This window comes from Dipodomys spectabilis, unplaced genomic scaffold (genome assembly GCF_019054845.1).
Source record: "Dipodomys spectabilis isolate Male_0828 unplaced genomic scaffold, ASM1905484v1 ptg000021l, whole genome shotgun sequence".
NCBI lineage: Eukaryota > Metazoa > Chordata > Mammalia > Rodentia > Heteromyidae > Dipodomys > Dipodomys spectabilis.
The window spans coordinates 8,139,118-8,166,059 of record NW_024870698.1 but is presented as its reverse complement, the minus strand read 5'-3'; the positions used below and the strand labels follow the sequence as shown (position 1 = coordinate 8,166,059).

At 39.9% G+C, this 26,942-nt stretch overlaps 1 protein-coding gene across 2 annotated transcripts in view; it reads left to right on the top strand.

The window, feature by feature from the left end:
- The first annotated feature begins 332 nt into the window (after positions 1–332).
- Sepsecs (Sep (O-phosphoserine) tRNA:Sec (selenocysteine) tRNA synthase) overlaps positions 333–26,942 on the top strand; it is a 31,610-nt gene continuing 5,000 nt past the window's right edge. The window contains exons 1-9 of one of the 2 annotated variants that reach the window (XM_042674739.1): positions 333–515; positions 1,170–1,324; positions 4,431–4,549; positions 5,328–5,486; positions 6,306–6,459; positions 9,632–9,734; positions 16,303–16,432; positions 16,822–16,913; positions 26,686–26,779. In XM_042674739.1, the coding sequence (XP_042530673.1) occupies positions 402–515; positions 1,170–1,324; positions 4,431–4,549; positions 5,328–5,486; positions 6,306–6,459; positions 9,632–9,734; positions 16,303–16,432; positions 16,822–16,913; positions 26,686–26,779 (1,120 nt within the window). In that variant the 5' untranslated portion in view covers positions 333–401. The remainder of the gene's footprint in view (positions 516–1,169; positions 1,325–4,430; positions 4,550–5,327; positions 5,487–6,305; positions 6,460–9,631; positions 9,735–16,302; positions 16,433–16,821; positions 16,914–26,685; positions 26,780–26,942) is intronic. The other variant, XM_042674740.1, reaches the window with a different exon arrangement.

Here is a 26,942-nt window from a genome sequence, read left to right as displayed (position 1 = left end):
CTGAATCAGGAAATTTTCTTTCTTGAGAAGCCCAGGCAAATGGCACCTTAATCTTCTTTCCCCTAGTACCAACGTAACAAATCCCTTCTGGAAGTTCCAGGCCCATCCCAAGCAGCTAGGCGGGGCTAACTTCTCTAAGGCCTTCCCCTCCCTCCCAAGGGCCAGCCCGAGGCGCGGACGCTTTCGCGCAGGCTCCAAAGTTCCAGCGGCTTCCCAGGGGGCGCCTGTTCAGTGTTCTGCGCATGTGCACAGGAAAGCCGCGATTGTGTATGATTTTTGGCCCTCGGGTCCTGCCGTACCTCCCGGGCGACAAGTGGCCTGCTGCTTCCGCCTGTCCGGTGTGAGGTGTGAGGGGAGGGTCTCCGGTCCTCCCGCCCGGGGCGCCGGGCGCCGCCGCCGTCATGAACCGGGACAGCTTCGCGGCGGGCGAGCGGCTGGTGTCGCCCGCGTACGTGCGGCAGGGCTGCGAGGCCCGCCGCTCGCACGAGCACCTGGTCCGGCTGCTCCTGGAGAAGGTACCCCGGAGGAGTGCGCTCCGGGAAGGGTGCGGGTGCGGTGGGGCGCCCCCTCGCCTCGCTCCCCGGGGCGCTCGGGAAGGAAAGTTCCAGCTGGATCTCCAGCTAGTTTCCAGAAAGAGCTGCTCCCAGGTCAGGGGTCACAGGGTCAGGGGTCAGTGCGGCCCGCAGCCCTCTGACCCCGGTGGGGGGGGCGGGGGGAGCACCCCCAGGCCTGCTGGCGCCCCTGCGTCTTCCTTGCTCTGGAGCTTGGCAGCCTCGGGTTAGGACACCGGGGTTGAGGTCTTCGTGGAGGGGACCCCGGGGCTTGAGCCCGGGAGAGCCGTCCTCGTCCAGGTAGGCTAACCACTGGTCAGAGCCAGGCCCTGACACTTGGCGCTTCCTCCAAGGGCTCAACTTGGGTCTGAGCCTGCTTGTTGAGCAGAGTTGTAAAGTAACATTGGTGCAAGATTTGAGGAGCCTGTTTTTCTTGAGTATACGGCCTTCCACCTCCTCTATTTCCTCCTTGCCTGCCTCCCTGCCTCTATCCCTCCCTCCCTGCCTCCATCCCTTCCTCCCTGCCTACCTCCCTCCCGGGCCTGCCTGCCTGCCTGCCTGCCACCCTCCTTTCCTCCCCTCCTCCCTCCTTCCACCTCTCTCCTCTTTTCTTTTTAGGGCAAATGTCCAGAGGATGGTTGGGATGAAAGTACACTTGAACTCTTTTTGCATGAACTTGCTATCATGGACAGCAACAATTTCTTGGGCAATTGTGGTGTGGGAGAACGAGAAGGGAGAGTGGCATCTGGATTAGTTGCTCGTCGTCATTACAGGTATGTTATTTTTTAAAAAGAAGTAAATTTGAAAACATTTACTTTTGAGTCTTTGCGGGGTGGGGGAGAGGGGTGGTGGAGGTATCCATCTCACTAAATTATAAAGTTGTCCATGGACCAGCCCCTTCTTCCCTATTCAAATGGATGTGGAAATACAGTTTCCACAGGAAGATGGAAACAATTTCTCTGGACAACTTCTTCTCCAGACAGTAGACCTCCAGATTTGGTATGTTATTGTTACCCTTTGTAGATGGCCATCAGCACAGGTTCCAAATTCTTTTAACCTAATGAACTTTTTTTCTTTTTTGGGGGGGGGGGGTCCAGTCGTGGGGCCTGAACTCTGGGCCTGGGCACCATCCCTAAGCTCTTCAGCTCAAGGCTAGCACTCTACCACTTGAGCCACAGCGCCACTTCCGACTTTTTTCTTTTTTTGCTTATGTGGTGCTGAGGAATCGAACCCAGGGCCTCAGGCATGCAAGGCAAGTGCTCTACCACTGAACCACCTTCCCAGCCCCTTTTTTATCTTATAAGAACTTGACATATGCTGGAGAAGCGGGTCTAGCCAGGCAAGGAAGCCAAGCAAGCACAAGGCCCTGAGTTCAAATCCCAGTAGTGAAAACAAGTTGAATGGTAACCCCTTTGTACAGTTACTTAAAGAAAAATATATTTTTTAAAAGAGTTTGATATACATTAAAGTTGTTTACAGGTTTCCATATTTCTTTTTTAACATCACAGTTTTGTTTATAGTTAGAACTTTAAAAACATTGCTCAATCAGTATGTGAGTTGAGTCCCATTTGATAAGAATCTCTTTTTTTTGCAATATTATTATTATAATTTTGAGAGACATGAGGCTTGAACTCTGGGCCTGGGCGTTGTCCCTCAGCTCCTCAGCTTAAGGCAAGCACTCTACCACTTGAGCCCATTTTTTTAGTGGTTAATTGGAAATAAGAGTGTCATGGACTTTCCTGCCCAGGCTGGCTTTGAACTGCAATCCTCATATCTCAGCCTCTTGAGTAGCTAGGATTATAGGTGTGAGCCACTGGTGCCTGGCTGCAATATTAAATTTTCAAGTCACTTTTTCCTTATTTCAAAAAGTTTTCTATAAATTCTGTTAAACATTTAATTACTATTTTTGATTGTGAATCTGATCATTTATTTCTATGTCTTCTAGCCTTTCTTTGAGATGTGTGGAAACTCAAAAACTCGTATCTTCCATGATTTTAAATCATAACAGACTTTTATTTTAATCAAAACTGTTAAAGTGAAAATAACACTGAAGTGAAAACCAACTATAAAGACTCTCTAACAATGGGCTGTAACATAGCTGATAATAATGCTTTGTACATGTGAGTTTTGATGGTAATGAGGTATATCAGCAGTGTTCTGTGATACTCTCATACACAATTTCTGATCTATTTGGCTATAAATTATAAATTATTTCAGGTAGCAAGGATTTTTTTTTATGTTAAGTATTCTAAAATACCTTTTTTTTTGTTTGTTTGCTGTATTGCAGTTGGAACTCAGGGCCTTACACTTGTTTGGCTTGCTCACGTATCTGGTACTGTACTATTTGAGGCACACTTCCAACCTGGTTATTTCTGGTTATTTTGGAGATAGAGTCTCAATGGACTTTTCAGCCTGACCTGGCCTCTTAAACTATGATCCTGCAGATCTCATACTTCTGAGGAGCAAGGGTTATAGGTGTGAGCTACTGGTACCCATCTTAAAAGTATCATTAGGTATTGTGTAATACCACCTAATTTAGAGTGCGTGGATTTGTATGGTATTCTTCAGGAAGCATCTAACCTTTAAGATTAGGACAAATTTTGAAACATCAGTTATATCATTGAAACTGAATCTACTGATAATATGGTTAGGGGCAAAGGAAAGAAAAGGAATCTAATGTTGCCTATATTCTGGTTTTCGATTCTTGCATAACAGTTTAATGGCTTAAAATGTTAGTATTTCTTACATTTCTCTGTGCTAACCGGGCGTAGAGGGGTGAGTGTTGTTTTGGGTCTCTGGTGCAGTTGTCAGATGTTGGCTGAGAGTTTAGTCACTTTAGGGTTCAAGGGATCCCCTCATATGTCTGGGTGCTTAGATGCCTTCTTCTGTGAGTTAGTCTCTTCCTAACATGGCATATAATGGAGCAATCCCCAAGAACAAGTGCTTTGTGAAGCCCAAAGCTCTCGGGGCTTCTGACTTAGCCTACTGGTTCCAGATAGTCACTCCTGTAAGCTCTTCCTGGTCACGCAAGTAACTATGGCCAACCCAGATGGAGTGAGACCATGTCTCTTGGTATGGGTCTAGGGAGAAAAGGAATTAATGTTATTAATGTTGGACATCTTTAGAGACTAGGTACTGTAACACAGTTGATGAAGTTATTTCAATTTAAATAAATTTTTCCACATATTAGTTCTTGAAATATAACCAAATATTGGCTCTGGTATTTGTTTTTGGCAGTACTGAGATTTTGAACTTAGGGCCTTCCAGTTAGTTAATTAGCATTCTTCCATTCAGGCCATACATCCAGCCCTTTTTGTTTATTTATTTATTTTTTTTGGGTCCAGTTGTGGGGCCTGAATTCTGGGCCTGTGCACTGTCCCTCAGCTCTTCAGCTCAAGGCTAGCACTCTACTACTTGAGCCACAGCGCCACTTCCGGCTTTTTTCTTTTTGCTTATGTGGTGCTGAGGAATTGAACCCAGGGCCTCATGCATGCAAGGCAAGCGCTCTACCACTGAGCCACCTTCCCAGCCCACATCCAGCCCTTTTTGCTTTTAGTTCTTTTTCAGATAGGGTATCACTCTTTTTGCCTAGTCTGATCTTGGTCCATGATCCTCCTACCTGTACCTCTGCATATCTGGAATTATTGACATGAACCCTTGCCTGGCTAGTTTGTTGAGATAGGGTCTTGCAAACTTTCTTACCCAAATTGGCCCCAAACTGTGGTCCTTCTCCCTTTGCCTCTTAGGTAGCTGGAATTGCAGATATGAGTCACCATGCCTGCCTTGTTTTTTGGCTTATTGTGCTTATATATTTATATATTGGCTTACTTAGAATATTGAATGCATTTGTCTAACTTTTGGCCTATTTTTTTTATTTAGGTTCATTCATGGAATTGGACGATCTGGTGATATTTCCGCTGTGCAACCAAAAGCTGCAGGTTCTAGTCTTTTGAACAAAATTACCAATTCTTTGGTCTTGGATATCATAAAGTTGGCTGGTATATACCATCTTAATCATATTACATTTGGTAGCTAGACAACACGCTTTGCCTATTTATTTTTAATTAATGCCTTTTCCCAAGAAAGAATATTTGTGACCTTTGCAAGGTCACACATATAGAAATTGCTTAAGGGTAAGAAAGTCAGAATCATAATCCCAGAGGATGAGCTTCCAGAGAGCAAATACAGAAAAAACATTACTGTTACTATTTGACAAAAGAGATGCATCATTTCTTCAAGAGCCTGTGGCACTGGTTTATACCTGTAATCCTAGCTACTCAGAAGGCTGAGATCTGAGGGCCAGTTGTTTTTGTTGTTGGTTGTGGGGCTTGAACTCTGGACCTGGGCGCTGTCCCTCAGCTCTTCAGCTCAAGGCTAGTGCTCTACCACTTGAACCACAGCACCACTTCTGGCTTTTTCTGCTTATGTGGTGCTGAGGAATCCAACCCAGGGCCTCATGCATACAAGGTAAGCTGTCTACCACTGAGCCACCTTCCCAGCCCTTGAGGATCAGTTTTTAAGTCAGTCTGGATAAGAAAGTCTATGAGACTTCTTTATCTCCAATTAGTCATCAAAAAAGCTGGAAGTGGCAGTGTGGCTCAAGAGGTAGCTAAAGCACCATTCTTGTGAAAAAAAAAAAAAAAAAAACGCTGAGGAAAAGTACCCAGGCACTAGGCTCAAGCAAGCCCCCAAAACAAACAAAAACAAAATACAAAAAAGATGGATACTGGTTCTTTGGTGGGATACCTAATTCTGTTTTACTTCTTTTATTTACAGGTGTTCATACAGTGGCCAATTGCTTTGTAGTTCCTATGGCAACTGGTATGAGTCTAACACTGTGTTTCTTAACATTGCGACACAAAAGACCAAAGGCAAAGTACATCATTTGGCCACGGATAGACCAGAAATCTTGTTTTAAATCCATGATCACTGCAGGTAAAGGAAGAGAAGTGGTACATGTAATATTTGGTATGCCTCTGTGGGAAAGCTCACATTCTTTATGGAAAGATGGGTGTGTGAGTGAGTGAGTAGCTGATCTAGATCTCTTCCATATGCCCTTTCATAGAAGTTGTGCTAAACTATTCATGACAAAATTTAGAGTATATTTTGCCTTATATAACTTTTAAATTTATGGATACCTGGATACTTTACCATTAAAAGTTTACATAATTATTATTTATGGGGGACTTTTAATTATATGCTAGTCAAGGTGCTACTGCAACTGAATATTTAAGAAACTTTTTATATTTATATGCATTTAAATTATAGAAGGCTTTGTGAGCCTCATCCTCTGGCTACTGAAATTACAGTTTTCATTAAGGTATTCATACTGGATTATATTATTTTTATGTCCACCTTTGAAATAAAGTGAACTCTAAAGTAAAGTTGAAATATTGTCAGAGAATGAACAGATTTACTTTTCTGGGACAAAATGAATGGAACTACTGATTTTTCTGATACTGATGTCTATGTTTTTATGTCTGTAGACATCCATTTAACATTTGTTTTTCTTACTTTCCAGAACTTGTATTTTTTGTCATCTTATTGCATTAGAAAAGTTTTGTAGTCTTAATTATCTAGTGGTTTTTCACATTATTTTGACTGGCTTTTGACTAATGTCGGTATGTAGCCAGGTTTTTATTAGTGGTCAAAACAAATAGAGTTCTGTGTGGACTAATACTGTTTGCTAGAGCTCTAGGAGCTTCCTGTACTCCAGTTCATACTAACATGTAGATTTCTGGTTGGCTTGCTTAGGTTTTGAGCCTGTGGTAATAGAAAATCTTTTGGAAGGTGATGAGCTACGCACCGACCTGAAAGCGGTAGAGGCTAAAGTCCAGGAACTGGGGCCTGATTACATTTTGTGTATTCATTCCACTACATCCTGTTTTGCTCCCAGGGTGCCTGATAGGTAAATGATTTATGAATATTGACCTTTTGATCTTCTTCAGTTTTTAAAATAAAATGCTGCATAATAATTCTCAACTTTGCTTAACTAGCTTCAATAGTAAATAGTGAACTGACTGTCCTAAGAAAATATGTTGACTTTGGCAAGAAATATCTGATATAGAAGGTAAAACTAGTATGGGAGATGGAGAACTCTCTCCAGTAGATGCAGTCTGTCGGTCTGCTTGCTCTTGAGCCTGTCTCTAGTCTCTTAGCATCTCTTGTTGTTTAATAGAAGTTTCTTTTCAAGCCATATCCTGGATTTGGTGGGGTTTTTTTCCTTTTCTATTTCCACTGCTTTGATCTTAAAATCTTCATATTTAGGAATTATCAGTATTAACAGATTCTAAATGGAAAATTTTAGGATTAACTTGGAAGATTAACTTATGTGTAGTAGGTGTATACAGTGGTTTTCTGCATTTTTTAATCATATAAATATTTAAGAAAATAAAAGCAAGAGCAGGGAAAAAAATTTACTTTTCTAAGTAAATTTTTCTAAATAAATTGTAGTCACACATTTTTCTTCCTAAAAGACTCTATTAATTAAGTCTATTAATACAGGTTTCTGTTTCTGACAGTAGCTCTGTTTTTGTTTTACTTTTAACATCTTGAATAGAAGTGCAAATAATTTGTAAGACACCGATTTTGGGCTTTTCTTATTACATCAAAGTGTGCTTTGGTTCTCAATGAATTTTATTATTTGGTAGAAATGAAGGCATGTGGGCTGGGAAGGTGGCTCAGTGGTAGAGTGCTTGCCTTGCATGCATGAGGCCCTGGCTTCGATTCCTCAGTACCACATAAGCAGAAAAAGCCGGAAGTGGCACTGTGGCTCAAGTGGTAGAGCTTGAGCTGAAGAGCTGAGAGATAGCACCCAGGCCCAGAGTTCAGACCCCACGACCGACCAAAAAAAGAAATGAATGCATGTTAGTTTTTATTATCTGATAGGCAGATTTTAAGAGAGAATTTAAAAGCCATCTCTTGAAAACTTACCTTGCTATATTCATGAACCTGTGAACTCTGTTTTAAGATCATGTCACGTATGCTTGAGTGATTTATTCATTACTTACCAGTCTTTTTAAATTTACGTTGAAATTTTTTTTGTTTTTTTGGTTGTGGGGTTTGAACCCTAAGCCTGGGCACTGTCCCTCACCTCTTCAGCTTAAGGCTAGTGCTCTACCATTTGAACCACCCTGCTACTTCTAGCCTTTTCTGTTTATATGGTGCTGAAGGATCGAACCCAGGGCCTCATGCATGCGAGGCAAGCACTGAGCCACCTTTCCAGCCCCTCACATTGGAATATTAAATAAACATCTTTTGTCTTTGGAGATTTTAATGTGATAGAAATAAATCACATTATCAAAAATGGTGATGCACAGTTAAGAGTTAGCAGGATGTTTGAATTTCTGATTTTATTGAATTTTAAAACTATGCTTTTATTTCTTTACATTAAGTGAAACTCCTTTGTAGTCTTAATTTTAATGAGTATAATATGTATTTTGTCTTTATTATTTGAATGGGGAGTAAAGGAAATCTACTTGAAAGAAATGCTCAATGTAGGGTGGTATTTCTTCCCAGTGATAAACACCTAAAATTAGCTTCTAATGAAGTGTGGTGTGATTCTCTTGAAATTCCTTCCATTTTATGCCTTTTACACCTTCTAATTATTAGCACTTCAGATTAGCACAGATGATTTGAAAGTATATGTGATATTTTTTCCTTTTTAAAACAGAACCTTCATATTATTATGGTGCCTTATTTCAAGGAAGTTCTTTGCTAAGGAATGTTTTTACTAGATCACATATATTGAGGAAATCTTTTATCCTATGAAGAAAGTACATGTATGTTTTCCGTCATCTGATAGAAAGGCATCATCTGATTCAGTAGCAAAAGGAATTCCATAATAATTTGTGAGGTTTATGAAAATAAAATGAGTATTTAATTCATACACTTTCACCAGAAGAAAATTGAAAACTCCGATGAATATAATAATCTTATTCCTATTTGTAGTTTTAAAACATTAGTTTACGTCTGCTAAAATGTAATATGACTTGGTTATAAGACCATCATGTACATTTAAAATATATTATTTTGAAAGAACTTATATTAAAATGCTGTACTTCCAATTTCTTTTATTTTGTGAAAGAAAAGTTTTTTTTTTTTTGGTACTGAACTGAGGTTTGAACTCAGGCCCTTGCACTTGTTTAGTTGGTGTTTTATCACTTGAGCCACTCCTCCAGCCCTTACTTTTGCTAGTTAATTGGAGATGGGGACTTGCTGAAGGCTGGCCTTGAACTGACATCCTCCAGATCTCTACCTCTTGAGTAACTAGGATTATATGCATGAATCATATGAGGTTACTTAAGATTTCTGCATGTTTTTAATTATTGTGCAGCTACTAGCTACAATATGGTAAATAACCAAAAGCATTAGAGAGCATGCTGCTTTATGAAAGGTCCTTTTACATCATCTTCTTGGGCTGGAGATGTGGCTCAAATGAGTAGTTGTCTAGCAAGTACAGGGCCCTAAGTTCCACCTCCAATATTGCCCTCCCACCAATCTTGCTTTGCATGTAAGAAAGGTACTTTTTTTTATTGTGAAAATACCGTACAGAGGGGTTACAATTACATGAGGAAGGTAAAGAAAGGTACATTTTTTTTGTGTGTGTGTATGTCTGGTCATGGGGCCTGAACTCTGGGCCTGGGCGCTGTCCCTCAGTTCTTCAGCCTAAGGCCAGCACTCTACCACTTGAGCCACAGTGCCACTTCCGGCTTTTTTTTTTCTGCTTATGTGGTGCTGAGGAATCGAACCCAGGGCCTCAAGCATGCAAGGCAAGCACTCTACCACTGAGCCACTCCCCCCCCTCCCCCTGGCCCCAAGAAAGGTACATTTTTATAAATATACTTTTCCTCATTTATCTGTACTATTAATGTAAGCAGTGTTTATGGTTGTCTTAAAGTGATTGTTGCACCTCTCCAAGCTGCTGAGGTATGCTGAGTTACTACAGAAAAAATTTCAGTTCATTATTTTCTTCCCTTTGGAATACATTAAGATTGACTATTAAATTAAAAAAAGAGTCTCCACATAATTTATAAAACACAGTGTGAGTATGTCTTTCTATTGAATATTTATGTTTATAGATTAGAAGAACTGGCTGTGATTTGTGCTAATTATGGCATTCCACATATAGTCAACAATGCTTATGGAGTGCAGTCTTCCAAGTGCATGCATCTCATTCAGCAGGTAAGACAGTCTAAAGCTGTGTCAGAAAGTGGAGATTTTACCATAGTTCAGGATTGTTATTTTCTCACAAACTAATCTAGTTAAGGCAGTTTTCTTAGCATTATCTTTTAAGGGAGCATTAAAAACTTGTATTATTTTCTAAGTAAGTCATTATTCCTTGGTAGTGTGGTGGTAATTAGACAATGACTTTGGCAGCCCATAATCAACATAGAAATATTACATTTATGTTTTTAATTTTCTAATACATTGAATTATAGGATCATTATATTCTGTATTTAAGCAATCATTTTACCTTATTATCCTAGACTGAAAAGTACCTAGTTTGTCAACATTCTAGCATATAGCTATGGAGTAGGTGGCTCTTCTGTGTTTTTAATATTATTAGCAGCTAGACATAGACATCCGTTTTAGTTTTAACTTTGAAAGTATGCCCACATTTACCAACCCAATCAGAATGACAGAGCTGTGGCTTTGTGTGCAGGCCTCTGCGGCTTGCCTGCCCACTCAGCTGCCCTGCTCTAGCTGCCCTTCACCATGTTTCCTGTGCATACCTGCTCAGCCTGTCTGTCCCTCACTACCTGGATTGCTCTTTGAGTGTATACTTGGCTTCTTATCTTGTTTGCTTTAAGTCACCTAGACTTTCGCGGACCCCTTATCTAAAAATCACACTCCTCTCTTTTTTCATGGTACTGTAGTTTGAACTTAGACTTGCTAATCAGTTGTTCTAGCACTTGAACCACACCTCCGGGGACTGTACTTTCCTCCTACTTGCTTGCATTTTCTTTCCTCGTTTCCTGTTTTACCATGTTCATTAGTTTTAAGACAGAGTCTTCTACATTATGAAGTCTTAAATTGAAATGATTATGATCAGCAATGTTTTACAGTCTTTTTTTTGGGGGGGGGGTCTGGTCATTGGGCTTGAACTCTGGGGCTGGGTGCTGTCCCTCAGCTCTTCAGCTCAAGGCTAGTGCTCACAGCGCCACTTCCAGCTTTTTTCTTTTTGCTTATGTGGTGCTGGGGAATCGAACCCAGGGCCTCATGCATGCAAGGCAAGCACTCTACCACTGAGCCACCATCCCAGCCCCAATGTTTTACAGTCTTAATAGCAATAGTTACTATTATTCTTTCTAACCTAGTAATAGGTTAAATGATGATACCACTGGTTTTTCTCCTTTTGGCAACACTGACATTTGAACTCAGGGTCTTGTACTTGCTAGGCAAGTGCTCTCTCTACTCCTGGCTTTCAGATAAGGACTTTTTAGCCTTTGGGGCTAGAAACCAGCTCATACACCATAATCACCCTACCTTTACCTCCAGTAGGCTTGGTATTATAGGTGTGAACAACTACATACAGCTTGTTTTTTTTGTTTGTTTGTTTGTTTTTATTTTTTTGAGGGGGGCTCGGTCGTGAGCCTGAACTCTGGGCCTGGTTACTGTCCCTCAGCTCTTCAGCTCAAGGCTAGCGCTCTACCACTTGAGCCACAGCTCCACTTCTGGCTTTTTTTTTTCCTGCTTATGTGGTGATGAGGAATCGAACCCAGAGCCTCATGCATGCAAGGCAAGCGCTCTACCACTGAGCCACCTTCCAAGCCCGGGTCCCTGAGCTTTTTAGCTAAAGGCTAGGGCTCTACAACTTGAGCCACAGTTCTACTTCCTGTTCCCATCTATATATGAAGAATCAAACTCAGTGGGGTCAAGTGACTTGCCTGGGAACCATAACTACCCAAGAGGCCATCTAGTTCAGTGTAACTCCAGAATCTGTATCTCTCATTTATGAACAAAGTACTAAAACTGCAAGTCTTTTTTCTTGAGGTAAAAGTGTTGCAATAACCAGTTAGTCAGTGTAGAAAGAACTGTAACTAAAACATTTTTTTGTGTGTGCCAGTCCTAGGACCCAAGTGCTGTTCCTGATGATTTTTTTTTTCAAGGCTAGCACTCTTATCACTTGAGCCATAGCTCCACTTCCAACTTTTTGGTGGTTAATTGGAGATAAGAATCTCAAGGACATTTCTGCCTGGGCTGGCTTCCAACCACAATCCTCAGATCTCTGCCTCTTGAGTAACTAGGATTACAGGCATGAGCCATAGGTGCCCAGTTAAGAATTTTTGCAGTTTTTTAGAGGATGTCCCAGCTGACTGAATCTGAGTAGATAGGGTATTCTGGTATGTATATTCAGACTGGAAAAGTTGACTTCTGACTAATTTTGGAGATTCAGAGGATGTTGAGACAGATTAATAGAGAGAGACATGGTAGTATTATTAAAAAACAAACAAAAAAAACCCACCTGTGTATTTTTATACGAAACTTCAAAAGTGTGGGTAGCAGCAACTTTACTTTTGAAGACTTTGAGCAAGATAGACATTACTATTTACAGACCTGACTGTGAGTTTGTTTTACAAGTAGTTACTGGATTCTCACTGTGTACAGGCACTCAGGCATGAGCTGGGGACACAGCTGTGAATCCATCCAGGAGTACTGTAGCTTTGGAAGCACATGGTCAATACTAAGTATGGCAGGCCTGGCTCAGTTCTCTTGTGTTTGAGGGAGAGGGAAAGATAACCAGATTACATGGAGTAGTGATCAATCTGCCAGAGTCCTGAATGAAGTGAAAAAGTGAGAGAAACCAACTCCAGGGTAAACACGTGTCCAGACACCAGGACAGGAGTATGCTCTAGCGTGTGAGAACTAGTAAGAGGCCTGTGTGGCTGGGCTGTGAGAAACGAGGGAACTGTGGTGGTGGAAATTTGAGGTGTGATAGGATTTGGGATTTTATTTGATGCTGCACGCGTGGCTGTTGTCACAGTCCATATGAGGTATGTTGGCTTTCTGGGGCCAGAGCAACAGCTGTGGAGGTTGTAAGAAATACTGAGTTTGGGGTGGGGGGGGGGGGGAGCGGGAGGATTGGGTGGGGGTAGGGGGAGGATGGGAAGAGATGGGAAGGGGAAACAAAGGAGGAGGCTACAATGCTTGATAAGAAATGTACTCATTATCTTGCCCATGTAATTGTAACCCTTCTGTACAGCATTTTCACAATAAAAAAAAATAAAAATAAAAGAAATGTACTTGTTATCTTGCCCATGTAATTGTAACTCCTCTGTACGGTATTCTCACAATAAAAAAAAATTTAAAAAAAAGAAATACTGAGATCATATACTTTCTGAGAGCTTAGGTTTTGTTTTTGTTTTTTTATTAAGATTGTGCTGTAGGGTATGAGAATTCAGGGACAATAAAGGTTTTGGCCTGAATAGATAGAAATAGAGGAAGTGCCAGAGGAGTAATACTTTTTATCTTTTAAGCATGGCTTCTGGGCTGGGATGTAGCTCAGTGGCAAAGCGCTTGCCTAGCAAGTGCAACGTCCTGGGTTCGATCCCCAGTACCAAAAAAGAAAAGACAAAAAAATACAGTTAAAAAAAACCCAAACAGCATGGCTTCTTCATCTAGATTGTAGTCCCTGCTGTGTTATGGATTGCTTGGTTAACTTCAGTCAGGCCCTTTAATTGCCTGGGTTTTAATCTTAGCTGATCTTGGGCATGTCACTTTAATTTCATTGTGTCTAATTTGTCATCTGTAAAACAGGTGTTGTAGTGGCATCTACCTCATGTAGTTACTGTGACTGTTAAATGTAAAATGTTTAGAACAGTGCCTGACACACAATAAGCAGTACATTCCCGCAGTGTGTGTGTGTGTGTGTGTGTGTGTGTGTGTGTGTGTGTGTGTTACTAGGGAGCAAATCCAGAACCTCTTGCGTGCTAGCCAAATGTTTACCACTGAGCTACATCACTGGCCCTTAATTTTTATTTTGAAACAAAGTCTTACTATGTCCAGTCTGGCTTCAAATTTGTTATCTTCCTGCCTCAGCCTCCCAGGTTGCTAGGATTGCAGGCATGTACCAGGCACAGGTTCCTGGAAATAATAATTATATGGACATTTATGTGCTTTGTTCACTGCTGCTATCTCTACAACCTAGGACACAGTGTGGTGGTGTGTGGTAAGTGCTCACATGTGTGCTCTGCGAGTAAAATGGCAACTCTACCTCATATGAAGACAATGGCCTGTTTCCTATTCCACCTCAGTTCCTCCTATTCTTTCTTCCTCCTTAGTGGTAACCTTTGTTAATGTACACAAGAGATTCTGGCCTGCTTGTTCCTTGCCAGAGTGTGCTGCTTTTTGTGGTTTTTTGGTTGTTTTTTTGTTTTTGTTTTTTTTTTTTTTGGGGGGGGGGGCGGTCCGGTCATGGTGCCTGAACTCTGGGCTTGGGCGCTGTCCCTCTTCAGCTCAAGGCTAGTGCTTTACCACTTGAGTCACAGCGCCACTTCCGGCTTTTTTCTTTTTTGTTTATGTGGTGCTGAGGAATTGAACCTAGGGCCTCAAGCATGCAAGGCAAGCGCTCTACCACTGAGCCACCTTCCCGGCTGCTTTTTGTGTCCAGTTTTAGTTATTAAAGGGTCCTATCACAGTCTGTTGTACTTAAAGTTCATGTTTTTAGTTTATGTTTCTCTCGGGAAGCTTTTTATAGTAAAGGCAACCCCAGATGCTACTAATTTTCATTGCTTCTACTTGGTACATTTTTTTTTTTTAGTTACTTACCTAGTCTATTAGTCACCTATGCTTCTTTCTGTTTTCCTGAGATAGGGTGGAATTTTCTGATAGTAGTTTATTAGGAAGTAAGAGTAGCAAAGGTAAGTTAAGCTTTAAATAGCCACGTGATAGCCTCTGTGTAGTCTTCTCTCCTTCCCTGCTTTTGCTGCTGCTCTACTTGTTGCCTGGATCTGGTCTCTCAGATTAGGCCAGCTCTCTGCACCTTCCATTCCCCCTGAGGTAGAAAGAGAATGTGAAAATGAAGGTCAAATGTGGTTATAATATTAATAGGAATGTAGATTGTGAATACAGATTGAAAATCTGTGGCTATAGATAAAGCAAAAACCTATCTTAGTTGAAATTTAGATAGTATCTCTATTTTTAAGAGGAGAAAATTGAAGCACATTAGATAGAAGGTCATAGACTACATTGGCTGGAGACCAGAATTTAGTTTTACATTTCCAGTAGGTAAGTGTTCAGGATTTTTTTGCCAGAATATAAGATCTTCATTTGAAGTTCATTTGCAGTGGAATGAGATCATCGAAGATAGTTGCATTAAGGAGTATGAGTTATGTTGAAACATTGCTTTGGAATTGCCAAGAGTACACAAATAAAACTTCCATTAGTTGATGTTAAAAATAAGATTTTGCTTTTGTTATCTGAGCAGTGGTGGGAGGGCTTGTTCACAGTGTCATATATGCAGTCATGGGAGAGCTTGTTCACAGTGTCATGTGTGTAGTGGTGGGAGGGCTTGTTCACAGTGTCATATATGTAGTGGTGGGAGAGCTTGTTCACGGTGTCATATATGTAGTAGGTTGAGGGTCTGGGAGTCGCTCAAGGTAGAGTCTCTGCCTAACATGCAGGAGACCTTAGGATCTGCCACCAGCCCTGCAAAAATAAAACTGAAAAAAAGAAAAGACAATAGGTTGTCCAACCATCAAATGATAGCACTTAAGTATCTATTTGGTAACTTAGTTGGCGTATGGTCTATAGTAGCCACTCTTTTTTTTTTGGTCCGGTCATGGGGCCTGAACTCTGGGCCTGGGTGCTGTCCCTCAGCTCTTCAGCTCAAGGCTAGCGCTCCTACCACTTGAGCCACAGTGCCACTTCCAGCTTTTTTCTTTTTGCTTATGTGGTGCTGAGGAATCGAACCTAGGGCCTCAGCGCATGCAAGGCATGCACTCTACCACTGAGCCACCTTCCCAGCTCTATAGTAGCCACTCTTGAACTCACTGCTTAATACTTGGAGGAGTCACTGTGGACATGTATTTTCAAATAAAAGGTCACAGAGGCCTGGGGAATCCATTCTTTCTTAGTCCAGATATAAAGTAGGAACCTCTGTTTCAGTAAAATTGCCAGTTGAACTGACAATGAAAACCTGCCCACTTTACAAGGTTGTTGTGAGGACTAACAGTTAATGTGTGAAAGCATTGTGTACTACACAGTTCTGCTTATAAGGAACATCATTTCAAAGCATGGTTTAATACTGAAAAACAATGCATACATACAAAGAAAATAACAATCTTTAATCTGTTTTTTTTTTTTTTTTTTTTAGTTTTTGCTGATAGTAGGCTGATACTCAGGGTCTTGAGTTCACTCAGATTTGTTGCTCATTGCTGGTATTCTGCCACTTGAGCCACACCTCCAGTCCAGCTTTTTGATAGCTACAGCTGGAGTCTGTCATACTTTTCTGCCCAGTGTTAGTATGGAACCTCCATCCTCTAGATCTCAGCCTCCTGAGTAGCTAAAATTACAGGCATGTGCCACCAGTGCTCAGCTTCTATACATTGTTTTACTGGTAAATTAAGCTGTTGTATCTATAGTACATGTTAGGATGTTTTGAAAAATGTGTGTTGTGAAACAGTTCAGACTAACTAACATAGCCTTCACCTAAAGTATTTATCTTTTTTATTGTGATGCTTATTTGTTAATAGCAGTTGTTTTCTACCCTGGCAACTAATATGAAATATTACATGTCATTTGATTCTAGGGAGCTCGGGTTGGTAGAATAGATGCTTTCGTTCAGAGTTTGGACAAAAATTTTATGGTTCCAGTAGGTGGCGCTATAATTGCTGGCTTTAATGAGTCCTTCATTCAGGAAATCAGCAAGATGTATCCAGGTAAATAAATAAAGTGTTCCTCAGAAAAAGTAGCTAACAAACAAAAATCTATTCATACATAGGCTTTTATTAAAAACAACAGAAAAAAAAACCTTAACGTTGCCAGGTCCTGGTGGCTCATGCCTGCAATTTTAGCTACTCAGGAGGTTGAGATCTTAGATTGTTGTTTGAAGCGGACATGGGCTGGGAAGTCCTTGAGACTCTTATCTCCAAATAACCACAAAAAAGAGATAGCTGGAAGTGGAGCTGTGGCTTAAGGGTTTACCACTCAAGGACAGCATATGGGCTCTAAGTTTAAGCCCCAGGACCAGCACACACACCCAAAATTTAATGTCTAAAAAGTCTCCCCCACCCATCCTCTTAATGTAACGTGTCCATCTTTATTTCAGGAAGAGCTTCAGCTTCTCCTTCTTTAGATGTCCTTATTACTCTGTTATCACTTGGATCAAATGGCTATAAGAAGCTGTTAAAGGAAAGAAAGGTAAGTTCTCCTTTAGGTGTAAAATAATAATGCTCTTGACTAGCACAGTGCTTCAAATGTCCATCCTTATGTGGTCCTAGGGGATTTACCCAAATCTGGTTTTCATTTAGTCATTTTGTCTTTTCAGATATTCTGAAGAATATCTGAGGACTGTTGATTGACTGGTTGATTGATTTCTTTGAGAATCTCCTGCATCAGAAATTCTTTTTTTGTTTTTTAAACGAGTCTTGGCTTGAACTCAGGACCTGGGTGCTATCTCTGAGCCTCTTTGTGCTTAAAGCTAGTGGTCTACCACTTGGCTACAGTGCCACTTGTGGCTTTTCCTGAGTTGTTTATTAGAGATAACAGTCTCGAGGGCTTTTCTGCCTGGGATGGTGGTTGAACCATTCCTTAGATCTCAGCCTCCTGAGTAGCTAGGATTACAGGCATGAGCCATCAGCACCCAGGCCAGGTATTCTTATTCATTAAAATTATCATATAAAGATAGAGGTTCTTAAAGAGAATAGATAGATTTTCTGTTTAGTTTTTGGAAGGCTAAAGGTTTATTTTGGGCCAGGTGTGGTGTCTTATGTTGATAATCCTATCATTTTGAGAGGAACAGATCAGAAGGATTGTGGACAAAAATTTAGTAAGAACCCCATCTAAAAAAACAGAATCCTAAATGTATGGGAGGGGTAAGTGGAGGATTGAGGTCCAAAGCTGGCCTGCAGTACAAATGCAAGATCTTATCTGAAAAATAATTGAATCAAGAAAGGGTTGTTGCTGTGGCTTAAGTGGCAGAGCACCTGCCTAGCCAAAACGAACAAACAAAACAATAACAACAAAAATTAAGTTGTGAGATGCCCATCACAGGAGGAATAACTAGGTAGAAGTTGATTAGATGATCCTACTAAAATAATTTTTCTTCCTTGTTATTGTTAGAATGCTGAACGCATTGATTATATTGGCTATGAGGAGAAAGGGCATGCTGATATGTGCTTGTAGTCCTGCCTCTTGGGATGCTGGAACATTAGGATTGCTTGAGCCCAGCAGTTTGAGGCCAGCCAGAGCAACACGACAAACTCAGGATGGAAATGTAGTTTAGTGGTAGAGTGTTTGTGTCACATATATGAAGCCCTGGGTTTGATTCCTCAGTACCACATAACACAGAAAAAAGCTGGGAGTGCTTCTGTGGCTCAAGTGGCAGAGTGCTAGCCTTGAGCAAAAAGAGAAGCTCAAGGATTTTGCCCCAGCCCAGAGTTCAAGCCTCAGGACTGGCAAAAAAAACAAAACCAAAAACAAACCCAAAAAAACAAAAATAAACAAACCAATAACAAAAAGCCCTAAACAAACTGGACTTCATCTCTAACACATGAAAACTAGTTTAAATCAGAGTAATTCCAGAATAGTAGATGGAGACAGTGTTGGCAGGGAAAGTTAGATTGGTGTTTTACTCACCACTATCTGGATGAGCCAGGGCTCCTGATGCAGTTTTGATAGGTATATAATGTTATGGTACTTATTAGCAATCCCTAAGATCTACTTTACATATTTTGAAATATTTTCAAATATATTATCGTATAGATCCTCTAACAACTTTATGATGAATACATAATAGAAATTAAAATTTTTTGTGCCTCAGTCCTCTTCCCCCTGTTAAATATTTCTATGGGGAACCAGTTTATTTTTATTGGGAGGATATTCCTTAAGGTTTGTATGATAGAGAAAATGATGTTCAGTAGTCATTAGGGATATGCAAATTAAAACAATGAGATACCACTACATACCTATTGGAAGTGCTAATGTTTAAAAAGAAACAAAACTTTAAAAGTACCCTGACAGTGCTACTAGCTAGGTCTCTTTCAGGTTGAACTCACTGATACTACTGATAGGAATATAAAGTGGTGCAGCCATTCTGGAATACTCTCTGGCAGTTTCTTACAAAGTTAAACATATACTTACCATATAAAGCAGCCATCCTACTTCTAGCTGTTTTGCTTGAGAATGAAAGCTTAAGTCTATAAAAATCTATATATATGAATGTTTATAATGATTCTGCTCATAATTGCCTAAACCTGGAAATAACCCAAAAACCCATCATCTGATGAGTAGATAAACAAACTGGTATATCCATACTCAGCAATAAAGAGGAACAAACCACTGACATATGCAACAAAATAATGACTCTCACATGCATTATGATAAATGAAATGAGCCCAACTGAAAGACTCCATATTACATGGCTTTACCTATATGCTGCAGTCCTGGAAAAGACAGAAAATAGGGATAGGAAAAGAGAGACTAGGTGTGGAGGAGGGGGCCTTTTGGGGGTGGTGAGCTGTTTTATATCTCAACAGTGGAAATGGTTTCATGGCTGTTAAGTTTGTTAAAATTCATAGAAGTGGACATTTGAAATTTTACTATATGTAAATTATATCTCAGTCAACCTGGCAACAGAGGTTTATACAATAAGGTTAAAATTATTTTTAGAAATTTCTAGAAGTAATCATCATAGTCATAGATGTTTTAGCCAAGAGAAGACAGATCTTTGTTGACACTGTATATGTTCAGAGGCATGAGATGATGATTTCTATACACAGAAAACCTGTCGTGTTTACCTGAAAGTTTGGTACTTCAGGTGCCAGTGGATCTTAGCTTTCCTATAGCTAGTTGTCTTCCTTGAATCTGCAGATTTTATTTCCTTATTTCCTTACTTAAGACTGTAAAATATTTATTAAAATAGAAGCTGCTTTCTGGCCTTTGTAAAGCATGTTGGCAGCAGTTTAGAAATTAGATATTTTTGCTGGGCACTGGTAGGTAGCTCACACTTACAATCCTAGCTTTTTAGGAGGCTGACATCTTAAGATCATGGTTTGAGGCCAGCCTGAGCAGGAAAGTTTATAAAAGTCTTTTTTTTTTTTTTTTTTTTTTTTGCCAGTCCCTGAGCTTCTTTGTACTCAAGGCTAGCGCTCTACCAATTGAGCCTCAGCACCACTTCTGGCTTTTTCTGAGTAGTTTATTGAAGATAAACATTGCATGGACTTTTCTGCCCAGCAGGCTTAGAACTGTCCTCAGATCTCAGCCTCTTAAGTAGCTGGGATTACAGATTTGAGCCACCAGTGCCCGTTATGAAAGTCTTATTTCCAATAACCTACCAAAAAGCCAGAAATGGAGTTGTGACTCAAGTGTAAAATGCTTAGCCTTGAGCAAAAAGAAGTTCAGGGACAACACCCAGGCCCTTAGTTCAAGCTCCTGGACCAGCACAAAAAAAATCAGCTATCTTCCAAGTTGGAAATTTTTCTTCCAAGTCAATGGTCTCTTCAGTTTCATAAACCCTCATATCTCTATCAGTCTGTCTTGGCCCTGAAGAATGACAAGCCTACTTAACATAGAATGGCCTAAAGTAAGAACCAGTTTGTTTTTCTTTAAACTGAAAGTCAGTGAAGTTGAGTATAGAAGTTGAGTGTAATGACATGCATATTTAATTTTCTAGGTATTCATTGAACACATATTGTGTGTGTATGTGTGTATGGGGGGGGGGTATGCTTGGTTACTGGGGGTAGGCATGGTTACTTCACATACTGGGGATACCAGCAGTAAAGAAACAACATAATCCATAAATTGTAACATTTGCATGAAGGTGAAAAGTTCTGTGGAAATAAGAAAGAATAGTACTGGGACTTAAACTCAGGACCTGTGCTCTGGCTTGGCTTTCTTGGTCATGGCTGACACATTTGAGTCATGTCTCTAGTCTGTCATTTTGCTAGTTAATTGGAGATGTAAGTTTGCAGAATTCTAATCACTATCATCAGGTCTCAGCCTCCTGAGAAGCTGGGATTATAGGTATGAGCCACTGGCTTCCATCATGAATTTAATGTTCTTTTGAAGACCTAAGATATATACATAGATATAGTTGAGGATTTGTAGAAACAAATGAGTTAAAAATGTTAATTAAAGAGCAGTTATTGTGCTTTTGAGAATACTTCCTGCCTAATTTTCTTACGTTAAGATTTTGGAATTGAGGCTGAGAATGTGGCTTAGTTGATAGTGTGCTTACCTGGCATACATGAAGTTCTGGGCTCGATTCCTTAGTACCAAATACATAGAAAAGGCTGGAAGTGGTGCTGTGGCTCAGGTGGTAGAGTGCTATCTTTGAGCAAAAGATTCTTAAGGACAGTGCCCAGACCCTTAGTTCAAGCCCCAGGACTGGCAAAAAAAAAAAAAAAGATTTTGGAATTGTTGATACTAGTGCTATCTTTTGGTTTTTTTTTTTGCGGGGGGGGGGGGGGGTGGACTAGGAGCCAAGTGTTTCTCTACCAGTGAGCTATGCCTTCAGTGCTGTTATTGGGCTGGTTAAGTTCTTGCTTACTTCTAGACATGCACCCAGACCACCATTTGCCTATTTTAGGTTTCATGTCATAGCTGGGATGAAAGGCATGCAATATTACCTCCAGCATCACCATGGTGGAGTCTCTCAGATTTTTCTGCCCCCGACTGGCTTAGAATTACAGTCTTCTCAGTCTTAGCTCCCCACAAAGTTGGGGTGATAGGCATGCGCCACTATACCCAGCTATGGGTTGAGAAGGCATCTTGCAAACTTTTCTGCCTAGGCTGGCCTTGAACTGCAGTCTTCCTGAGCTCAGCCAAGTAGCTAGGATTCCAGGCATAAGCCAGTGTGCTTCTCTATCTTCATTATTTTGTTTTTTGGTATTCAGTGTTTGCCTTTAAACTTTTCAGTTGCTTGTAGGTGATTCCAAATGTACATAAATGTATATATTTATTTTGCTTGAATGAAAACCCATTCTCTTTGAGAGTCTCCTGCAGGAATATGTAGCTTAACCAGTGAATGGACCAGCAGGCAACACAGCTGAGCTTTTCATAGGTACTTTATTATCATTGAGGAAACACATGAGAGAAATTTTATATTCACTGGTGTTCATGAGTTAGATGGATCCATCACCATGTCAAAAGGTACCTCTGTAACATCCAGAACTTTGTTCTTTTCCTTTTATTTGGCTGGTTGTAGAAGGGGAGGGGTAAATAGGAGCAAGATAATTACATCATGGCTGCAGTAGATTAGTACATGTCAATTGAAGTCCTGTGTGTGTTGTCTACATTTGTGCTAGGGATTGAACCCAAGTCCCTGTGAAAGTGCACATATGTTTTACTACTTAGCTACATCCCCAGCCCTGGGTGTTTTGTTTGTTTATTTTCATCCCGAAAATTCTTGGAGGGAACATCAAAGTCAGTGGGTGGGGACTGACATTTTTCTGAGTGTCTGCTGTATGCCAGGATCTGTGCCAGGTTCGTGATATTCATTCCTTCATGTAGTACTCAGCAAGATCATTTTGCATCTGGTACCAGAATTGCTTTAACCCAGGTCTGTGTGAGGCTGAAGCCTGTGTGCTTGTGTCTTACTGCCATCAGGATGATCCAGGAGCCATAGAAAATTTTTGCTCTTGTGACCTACCCTCCCTAGTAGAGATATTTAAAACCCCGGAGGCTCTCAAAGTGCTAATTGGTTTTACTCAAAATTGTACATAGAGAAGTTACTTAGATCTGAGACCATCTATGGGAATAAATTTCAAAAATATTAAAGTGATACTTTGAGAATTCCATCATTGTAAGTAAATTCATCTTTGTTTCTAACAACTTCATTCAATAGATCTTCTGTTGAAAGATGTGGATGTCCTCCATAAACCATAATTGCATATCTGTAGCATAAATATTGTTTTTTTATTGGATTTGTTGCAGAAGCCTTTTTTGTTTAGATGGACTTGCTTTTGAACTGTGAAAATTTAATAGTGATAGTTTATTGGTTCAGCTCTGGAGAAGCTGAGGCAAAGCTATTTTGCTCCAGCCAGAGCTATTTATATACCATCACCGAGAGCTGCTTTTTATATTTGGTGCTATGTATACTAAAAAAAGAGTGTTAAAGGAAAAAAACTTAGATTCCTTTTGATTCTGTGCCCTTATTCACCACAATGATATTTTTAGAGGTTATTTCATCTAGCTCTATCTTTTCAGAAAAGGCTTTATCTGTTTCTCAGTAGAGGCAGACAAGGACTCAGCTTGAAGCCATTCCTTCTGAAGCCTTCCTTTTGGAAGGGTGAAAGGATCAGAGAGAGTAGAACTTTGTGTGTGAATTGAGCCTCTTTGCCCTTAGCCCCTTCCTGATCAGCCCATCTGCTTCATAGGGAGGAGAAATGACCAGGGGTTTAACGGAAGAGTCCTTTAAGAAAGGAGGTTAAAATACAAGAGGTTGTTCCTTTGCGTTTCCCTATGCAAAAAGAACAGTCGTAGAAGTTGAGCCTCACTTCTGTTTTGTAGCTGGAGAAGACCATTATTCTGCTCAGCTTTCTTTTTAGAAGAGTGCTTTCCTGAACAAGGCGGCAGGTAATCATTTATTGTTGCAAATATCTGCTGAATTGGACAAGTGCACAAGAGGAATCACAGCCGAATGGCTGCTCCAGCAGCTAGAATTTGTGAACCGAAGCTTAGAGGACAAATGAAGTTCTTAAAGTACACCAGACTTGTAACTTCAGTGTCCTATAACACAGCTAAGTTTGGAGACACTAGAAGATTTATAGCTCTAAAACTAGAGTCATTGAATCCCCTGAAAATGTTGACTATCAGGCCGGGAGACGAGGCCTCAACAGCTTGAGTGTAGTGCTTTTACCTCTAGTCAAGGCCTGCTGAATGTACATGGATCCTTGGTACTGGCCATAGTCAGGGACATTTGGTTCTGTTTTCCTCAAATGTGGGCTTCTGTGTATGCATATGTACCTTCAGTGTCATTCATCCATCCATTCAGGCTATCATTGAAACAGCTTGCTTTTTATGGTTGCCTTTGCTTTATTACCCACCTCACAGGACATATTATAATAATATATGGAGTATTATTTTCATCTTAACCTGTAATAAGAAACTGATGACTTTTTAAAAAAAGATGTAATTTCTGATGTCTTTATAAATGTTAACATGTCAAAATAGATCTCCAGAAACTCCCTGACTTACATACTTCAACTTACAATTTTTCTGCATACTCAGTAGAAACTCTACCTTTTTTCATTTGTTAATTTTTTTTAGGCAGTACTGGGACTTGAACTCAGGACCACATGTTAAGACCCTTTTCTTTTAAAATTATGCACATTTTCAGATTCTGGAGAGAGAGTCTAGATGTTGAGTTTCTTGACTGCTAACAGCTTACAAAAGGCCATATGAAAGATAATGCTTGATATAATTCAACTTCTTTTCCATTAACATCTTGAACTATGGTGTAAAGTTTTGTATTTTCTTAAAAATATAGCTGACATTAGCATTCGGGTATATAGTTCAGTTTATCTCTAGTGAAATTTTTAAAAATTAAGTTAAATACAGCACAAAGGACATAGAAAATCAATAATATTTCATTTAAGTAAGATCTTTCTATATACATTTGCTTGGGTTGCTTATAAATTTCTTTCTTCACAGAAGTATTTTATAATAAATGTCAGTTATAGATTTTAACTGTAGCAAAAAATAGTGCAAGTTCTGTAATACCTTTAATATATCAGGTAAAAAAGTTGCTTAGCTAAGTATTAGTATATAATGCAGTACAATCTCCTAAAAGATATTTCTAAAGTGTAGTGATATTAATAGGAGGATATTTAGAACATTAATAAATGGAATATTATAGAATTTAGTGTATTGTACTTTGAGATACTTAAAGCTTCATTGCTTATTGGTTTACATAACATAACCCTTTACACAGAGTAAGAGATACTATATATATTTACTATTAAATATGAGCTTGACTCAAACATTTTTCTTGTACCTAATTATACCCAACTAGAGGTATGTGAGATTTAGTTATCTTACTATTCTCTTCATAAAGACTTCTGTTCTAATACGAGCTGCAGTTACTGAATTCCAGTTGGTTGCGGTAGTTTATGATTGTAACTCTGTTATTCACAAGGCTGAGGCAGGAGGATCTGTAGTTCAAGGGCAGCCTGGGCTATGTAGAGACTCTGTCTCAAAAAACAAGCAAAACAACATCCGGAATTCTGGTGGCATTAGCAAGTGATTCAGAGAGCTAGTTAAAACTAGCTTATTAAAGTATTAGAAACTGAACATTGGACAGATTCAGTTTTCTAATAGCTATGCGTGCATCACTAACTTTAAAAGCACCCTTTAGGGTTGTTGCTAAGGAAACATTTCCTCTTTTTTTTCAGAATAGCTAACTCAAGTACAAATTAAGTACTCACGGGTTTCTGGCCACATTTCTGTTTAATGTTTCAGCCAAACTGGAAGAAAATTATTTTAAATTGGTCTTCATCACTGAAATGCATAAAACTTCAACAATATATGCTTAAGAGATGCTTAAGGGTAAATGAAGGGTAGGGATGGTTTTGTTATTAGATATGAACACTAAGTGTCTATAAAAGACATTGATTGCCTGCTTCCAGGTTATCAGACTTATTTCTGCTAATGAGAGCTTGATGAATTTGAATATAAGGGAGCATTAGATAGACAGATGCCACTTAGGACATTAAGGCTAGTATAGATGAAGAAAAACAACATTTATTATCTAAATGAGATATATGGCTACTTTTAAAAGAAAGTAATAAGCATTTAAGGTAGCAAACTAGATACTTTATTATAAGAATTTAAGCCGGGCGCTGGTGGCTCATGCCTGTAATCCTAGCTACTCAGGAGGCTGAGATCTGAGGATCGCGGTTCAAAGCCAGCCCGGGCAGGAGAGACCGTGAGACTCCTATCTCCAATAAACCACCAGAAAACCGGAAGTGGCGCTGTAGCTCAAGTGGTAGAGTGCTTGCCTTGAGCTGAAGAGCTGAGGGACAGCACCCAGGCCCAGAGTTCAAGCCCCACGGCTGACCAAAAAAAAAAAAAAAAAAGAATTTATCCTGCAACTGTAAATTCTATCCTTTATTAATGATTTGCTCTAATTGCTATGAAAAATTGTTGTTTTAAAAAATTCCATTTGTTTATTTAATGTTCCATTTTCTGAAGGAGTATTGGAATATTGGTCTCAGCCAGTAAATCTTTTGTATTAAGAAATGATGCTTCTAAATGATGCTTTTTTTCCATTTCTGAAAATGATGACAGTTGCCTCTTTAAATATTTCTCTGTTTATTTAAGTTTTAGGATTTTTGTAAAATCGATCCTTAGAATGCCACAATTATGCAATGTCGTTGATGATCATTAAATAAATTGGTTCTTTTTGCATTCAAAAAGTGAAGATACACAGGCTTACTGAAGCTGTCCGTAACTATGACTCTGTCAGGGGATAAGATTTCTTCTAGTCGCTGGGAGAAGCATAGAGAAAATGGTTGGAAGTGAGGCTGGGGTAGTAGGCAGATGAGGGAATGACACAAGTCATGGAGCTGGGCTTGTTGGTTGAGTCACATGTGGGGGCCTTTAGAGCTAAAGAGCATTTTTTGAAGTAACAAGAGAAAGTCTTGACAGAATGGGCAGGATCTAGCTTTTGCTTTTGAAAAACTACACTGGCATCTGTGTAAGAGTAGCCTGTACAGAGATAGAGGAATAAGCAGATAAATCATTTGCTGTGCCATTACTATGTCCACAGGTAAGATTGATGGCTGCTTGGGTTAGAGTGAGAACTCTTGACTGGTATCGTGGTACATACCTCTAATCCCATCTACTTGGGAATGGGGACTAGAGGATCAAAAATTCTCAGCATGCTCAATATAATAAGACTTCGTCTAAAAAATAAAGAAAAATTCCAAAGGATTTACAGTGTTTATTTGGTTATGACATTTTGTTCTTGCAGGAAATGTTTTCCTATTTGTCCAACCAGCTGAAGAAGTTGTCAGAAGCCCACAGTGAAAGACTGCTGCAGACACCCCATAACCCCATATCATTAGGTACCTTCTTTGCTTAATGAAAGAAAAACAATACTTATCATCCTGCTTTAGGGACAAGAGGACCAACTTCTGTTGGTATTTATAGAAAAAAAGAGAACTGGGGCTGGGAAGGTGGCTCAGTGGTAGAGCGCATGCCTTGCATGCCAGAGGCCCTGGGTTCGAT